The 6,900-nt window shown below is 42.5% G+C and overlaps 1 protein-coding gene across 1 annotated transcript; it reads right to left on the bottom strand.

The window, feature by feature from the left end:
* Window positions 1–3,180: 3,180 nt before the first annotated feature.
* LOC139555314 (MARCKS-related protein 1-B-like) lies at window positions 3,181–5,958 on the bottom strand. The gene is made up of 2 exons (XM_071369017.1): window positions 5,687–5,958; window positions 3,181–4,555 (listed from the first exon to the last, which is right to left on the bottom strand). Exons 1-2 carry the CDS (start codon window positions 5,765–5,767, stop codon window positions 4,040–4,042), a joined length of 597 nt encoding a protein of 198 aa, XP_071225118.1. The 5' UTR covers window positions 5,768–5,958; the 3' UTR covers window positions 3,181–4,039.
* Window positions 5,959–6,900: the final 942 nt, after the last annotated feature.

Here is a 6,900-nt window from a genome sequence, read left to right as displayed (position 1 = left end):
GCAACACTAATGATCTCGCACATAATCGGCACATTCCTGTATATTGATATTGCACAATAATAGTTTTTCTCATTGAGCTGGATACTGAAGTACACAGGCAAAAATATGATGAAAAGGATGATGATGAGAGCCTACTATAGTAACGAGCTTTCATAATAATTGTTTTATAGTTCAGCTTTTAGCCACCAGATGGTTCCATTGTACTACAACAAGCAATCTGCTCCGTGTTACATGTGTGTTACTTATCAAAATCTGCTCACAGAGTTTTTGGCTATAGGCCTACCATCTCTGGCACTATACCTGTCTGAACAACAGCGTACCTGTTGTCTGCCCTCCCCTTCTTAAAGGGGAAGTTCAGTATGAGTGCTGAAATCCTTATTACTGTAACATCCAGGAACGGTTCCAAGCATAAGGTGGTCGCCTACCTGGTTAAATAAAGGTTCGATTTAAAAAAAAATATTACCCTGACACTGAGTTTAATCCACTGATCATTATCTGATCACTTGACTGGCATAAACATATAGAATCTGTTATATATTTAGCTATGTGCAAAATGTTCCACTTGTAAAAAAGAAATGTGTACAATTTCTCGTTGTTTACCAACCATTACAGTATTTAGAATTTTGAATAATTAAGACCTTTCAAATCTCTCATTTAACTGTAATTGAATTACTTGAATCTTATAGTATCAAATCCACCTCAAGCATTAATTTGTTTAAAGTGCGGGATGACAAACACAAGTCTAGTTATCCTTTGTTAGAATAACCCTTATACAAGTATGTGGATACCTGCTCGTCGAACATCTCATTCCAAAATCATGGCCATTAATTAATATTGCTGCTATAACAGCCTCCACTCTTCTGTGAAGCCATTCCACTAGATGTTGGAACATTGCTGCGGGGGACTTGCTTCTATTCAGTCATAAGAGCATTAGTGAGGCCGGGCACTGACGTTGGGCGATTAGGCTTGGCTCGTAGTCGGCGTTCCAGTTCATCCCAAAGTTGTTTGATGGGGTTGAGGTCAGGAAAGGGCCTTTCCCAAACTGAGTTGGAAGCACAGAATCGTCAAGAATGTCATTGTATACTGTAGCGTTAAGATTGTCCTTCACTGGAACTAAGAGGCCTGAACCATGAAAACCAGCCCCAGGCCATTAGTCCTCCTCCATCACACTTCTCAGTTGGCGCTTTGCATTCGGGCAGGTAGAGTTCTCCTGGCATCCGCCAAACCCAGATTCGTCTGACGGACTGGCGGATACTGAAGCGTGATTCATCACTCCAGAGAACGTGTTTCCACTGCTCCAGAGTCCAATGGCGGCGAGCTTTACACCGCTCCAGCCGACGGTTGGCATTGCGCATGGTGATCTTAGGCTTGTGAGCGGCTGCTCGGCCATGGAAACCCATTTCATGAAGCTCTCAACAAACAGCTCTTGTGCTGACGTTGCTTCCAGAGGCAGTTTGGAACTCGGTAGTGAGTGTTGCAACAGAGGACAGACGATTGTTACGCGCGACGCGATTCAGCACTAGGCGGTCCCGTTCTGTAAGCTTGTGTGGTCTACCACTTTGCGGCCGAGCCGTTATTGCTCCTAGAGGTTTCCACTTCACAATAACAGCACTTACAGTTGACCGGGGCAGCTCTAGCAGGGCAGAAATGTGAATAACTGTTGTTGGAAAGTGGCATCCTATGACGGCGCCACATTGCAAGAAACTGAGCTCTTCAGTGAGCCCATTTGACTTCCAATGTTTGTCTATGGAGATTGCATGGCTGTGTGCTCAATTTTGTACACTGGTCAGCAAAGGTAGTGGCTGAAATAGCCAAATCCACTAATTTGAAGGGTTGTCCACATACATTTTTATATATAGTGTACCTAACAACCTCATTCACAGTAGTAAGCTACCTAAACAGTAGTAAGCTACCTAACGACCTCATTCACAGTAGTAAGCTACCTAACGACCTCATTCACAGTAGTAAGCTACCTAACAACCTCATTCACAGTAGTAAGCTACCTAACGACCTCATTCACAGTAGTAAGCTATCTAACGACCTCATTCACAGTAGTAAGCTACCTAACGACCTCATTGACGTATTCACATATTGTCCGTTCAATGATTAGATTAACATGCGTTGTGACTTCAACAAACGCCTCTGCAATCTGTGACAAATCCCTGAAGCATACCAATGTGGAGCTACATCCGTGTTTGAATAATTAATCGTTGTTTGAAGGCTGTGAGGACTAACATGAACTCTGCTCTGAACTCATCATGTCACCATGTGAACTAGGTCAGTGGGTCCGTATCCCAAATGGCACCCTATTCCCCATAGGACTCTGTCCAAAGTAGTGCCCTACATAGGGAATAGGGTATCATTTGGGATACAAACCCTGACTCTACAACCAACCCTGATCAGGATCAACGATTTATAGCTCAATTTGAATTGAATTAACTTTATTGAGGTAAAATAAACAATGTTGAGAAGTTATTTCTTAAATGGGCTTAAATGTTAAAGATTTGAGGAAGTACAGTATATAAGCCCTAAGTAATGACTTCTTGAGAGGTGCTGTCCCTACAGGCGCTACAGAGGTCCCAGGGATAATGTGGGTGCAAGCAAGGGTCAGGTCATTGGCTGTCGTCCAATTCTCTACCCATCTCCAGAGGTATGCGCTTGTTCTGTTCACTACATCTTAGAAATCTAAAAAAAACATTGGATTGATGGAGGCGTGGGCTACTGGGAGTTTCCCACCCTGTTTCTTACAGTCCGCAGTAGTCTCTCCACTCCGTCAGCGCTTACCGATACTTAGTAGCCGTCGTCCAAAATGATGACAAATTAGGTATGGTCCACTCGTTGTCACAGTTGTGAATATCTATGTATGATATGGTTGTAGGGACACACACACCAGTGGTTTTACTACTATGTGTGATTGATGACACGAGGTAATTGGTCGGGTTTTTCCAAGAATGTGAGGTTCTCTCTGCTGAAAGACTATGACAAGTCTGAAACGCACCAATGTGTTCTTATAAGAATCACATTCTAAACTTATTGATTCTTAAAATTGGAAAGCAACTTGTAGCTAGAGGAAGGTTTCTGTACCACTAGAAAACAGTTGTGTTGTTTACCCCAGCCAACACACTGCACTACTAATCACCCTTCCCACCTAAAAAAATAACCATCTCCATACAAATAGGGTATTGGTAACCAACATTTATTTACCATTGTCAACTTCACAATAAAACCATAACATCTGTCAACATTAGCCTAATAAAGAACAGTCCCAATGTATTTAGAGACATGAAGTAGAGTCAGGCTTACACACACCAGACAGATCAACAACTCTGCTTCCTTTTAAAACTGCAACACTGAACATAGCAAACTCAAGAGCCCCCCCCCCCCCCCCACCTTAAGATAAAAATCTAAAGTAGCTTCATATGTTTCTTCCTTCAAAACAAACAAAACACAGCTTCTCTGAATCTTTAAAATGGTTCTCTAAAAGGTACACCACAAAATACTTCAAATTTGGGGTTAAAATATATGAATGTACAAAGTTGGCAAGTCTCTTTTTTTCTTCAATTTCTGATCTCTTCTCCTTGTTTTTTTATTATTTTATTTGTATTAATAGTCATTTCATGTGGTGGTTGGGTTGGTGTCCTGTCCTATCCAGTTCATTCCTACATATGGACGCATCTTTTTTTTGAGTCGGGTGTTTTGGGGAAAAGACAGGTCAACTCGACTCCCATCCATAACTGTGTCTTCCACTTTGTTGTCCAATAAATCCCATTGTTCCATAGCAACCAGCACATAATACTACCAGGTCGACCCTGTCTCGCCGTAACCAGGGAAGTGAACTAGTGAATCTAGTCTGTCATCTTGTTACAATGACAAAAGTGACACAATGGAGTCTCACATAAATGTGTATATATTTACATATACATATATCCATACATATGTATACATATACACATATATAGAAATATATATTTCTAACTATTTTCTCTCTCTCTCTTGAAAAACAGTCCACACAAGTCCTTTGTTGTCGGTAAAGATACAATCACTCTGCATTCTGTTGGGAGGGGTTCTCTGCCGCGGGGGTCGAGCTGGTCTCCTCTGTTGGTTTGGTGGGCTCTGGTGCAGGTGCAGCAGCCTCCTTTACCTCCTCCTCCTCCTTAGGTTCCTCCTCTGCTTTAGCCTGCACCTCCTCGGCCTTAGGGGCTTCTGCAGCAGCCGCCACAACCTCCTCCTTCCCCTCCTCTGCTTTCTTCTCCTCCGTAGCCACAGCAGCTCCGTTCTCTGCAGGTTTCTCCTCAGCGGCCGCCTCCTCCTTCTTGGTCTTCTTCAGTTTCAGGCCCTTGAAGTTGAAAGATTTCTTCAGGAAGAAATTCTTCTTCTTCTTGGAGATACCCTTGGCAGCGGCCTCACCTTCTGGTTTGGCGGCCTCACCTTCGGCGGCGGGCGCTGGCTCGATGGCGTCCCCTCCGGCACCCGCTTCAGGCTCCTCGGCGTCGGCAGAACCATTTGGAGTGGCCGTGTCTGTGGCGTCACCATTGGACTTGACATGGCCATTCTCCTAGAGAAGGGAAATATTATTAAGGAACCAAATAAGACATATGGTTAAAAAAAAATACAATTCAATCAATAAAGAAAATTCAATTTACATGAGAAGTTTACACTGTAACAAAAAACAACCATCATAACATTTAGATTTATAGCGATGTTTCATCAAAACGTCGTGCTCATCAACAAACCAGTGTGTTGCATCAAAAGGCGACGCCTTGTAGTGCAACCAGAAAACGACAGGCGGCGACAGTGACACGCAGACCGAGCATGTGGTCCATAGCTCTCCCACTAGACATCACACAGACGGAGCCATCTCTTTCAACAAAGACTTGAACCAATCGATGAAAAAAAAAATTGTAGTAATACTGCCAATGAACCCGATGATCAATTGACAAAATACTGGTTGTACTGTGTAATTTTGTGAGGTGAAAATAATATTTTATGTCGATTGTGTATGTTTATCTATAAAATAACGTTTACAGTCACTGATGTCTAGACTCGCCGGTTTCCGAGGGGGCTGCATAAATTAAATTGACAACTGCCGAAACCCTCCTTTTCAATCCATAATTCACCAATTGGCTCTCATATTTTATGCATGAGGGGTAGCTTGCCTACGTGCACCCTTGCCTTTCTAACCCCCCCCCCTCGTGGCATTTGATATGGAACTTGTATCAAATACACGGACTAGGAACGGGAACGCATACGAGTTAGCTATTACGGCTAGCTAAAACCTCGATTAGCTAGCTAATTTACCTGTGGTCCCTGTTCTCGTTCCAAAACCCGAATAGCTAATTACCTATCTAATTAGTTTTTTGGTTGTTTTTTTCCCCAAAAAATATTTTCAAACAGCAGATCGTGGCATTAGCAGCAAACACGTTTGGATTTGATCCTCCCGCGTCTGAATGAAGTGTCCGTAGTTATCCATCACTGGACACCATGTTAGCTTAGCAAGCCAACCAACTGTGCACTTATCACTCTGACTGAACCAAGGTGCACATTTATCCCCCCCCAAAAAAAATCTGAACAGACAAACCTCACCTTCAAATTAATTGCAACTTAATAATAAAAACAGAACATCGTTTCTAAGATACGTTTAGTTAGGTGTGTCGTGTGGTCCAGGGATGAGAGAGCGTTTACATACCTGTCCATTAGTTTTGACCGTGGCGGCATCGGCAGCATTCGCCTCCACAGCTACCCCTCCCTTGGACGCTTGGGAACCCATCGTTATTCTGTTTTTTTCCAAAGAGAATTAAACCAAAAAGTTGTCTCAATTTAATCCAGCTCCCGGGCAGTGGTAATGGATCCAATAGCAAAATTCAAAATTTGGGGGGGGGGGGGGGGTCCTTGCTAGTTTTCTCCAGAGTTGAACCTCTCACTCCCGTAGATACATACCCACTAGATTCGACACTGGTTGAACGCGTAGCATGAAGATAGAACAAGATACCACCCACGGGCGTGGTCACACGACCATATCCAATCAACAGCAGTTTAGGAGTTTTCTCCGCCCTTTTCAGAAGACCCCCAACATTCTGGTCTCCACTAGTTACCACAGCCACAAAGTCATGATTATGGCTAAACCCCAGCCGATTTCTTTCATTTCTCTTCATAAAATCTGATTTTAAACCTAACCCTGACATTAACCCTAACCACACTGCTAACGTATTCCTAACCTTAAATTAAGACCAAAAGCTATTTTTTGTTTTCATAAATGTTTTAAATTAAGAAATAGACAATTTTGACTTTGTGTGTTTGTGGTAAATAGTGACAACCAACACAACATTCTCTCTCCCTCATCATATTCCGCAATTGGACAGGCTTGAGCTACTGAATGGCGATAATTGTTCATGTTTGAAAGTTTAACTCAAATAATACTAACCATTTTAACCACGATACCGGTTTAAAGTGTTGTGTAGAATAGTGGCAAAGTAAGTTTTAGTCGCGTACATTTCTTTGTGAACTAGTCGTTAACGTCTTGCCACTTTGCCCGAATAGATCGAACGACTTGACTACCGTGACATCTCACAAGGTTTGTCTGTTACCCTCAGCTTTGTTGACAACAACAACTACATATCACCACAACAACGTGTCGACGTGACCATCACGCACATTCCAACTGTTTATCCACACAAACATACGCTCTACAGCTGTTTAGACAACGTATATATTCAGCCCATATATCCATGCTGTGCTCAAGACTTCCACTTCCAATCACCTTTAAAAGATCGCATGATTAATGCACATTTTTTACTAATAGCACTGAATTCATTGTAGCGCTGATGTCACGGGGTATACAATGGAAAACACAACCATATCATTATCTACTACCTGATTAACATTGACCTGTGTAATCCATCA

Source organism: Salvelinus alpinus, chromosome 26 (assembly GCF_045679555.1).
Source record: "Salvelinus alpinus chromosome 26, SLU_Salpinus.1, whole genome shotgun sequence".
Classification (NCBI taxonomy): Eukaryota; Metazoa; Chordata; class Actinopteri; order Salmoniformes; family Salmonidae; genus Salvelinus; species Salvelinus alpinus.
The sequence above is the reverse complement of the archived record's forward strand: the minus strand, read 5'-3'. Positions and strand labels throughout refer to the sequence as shown.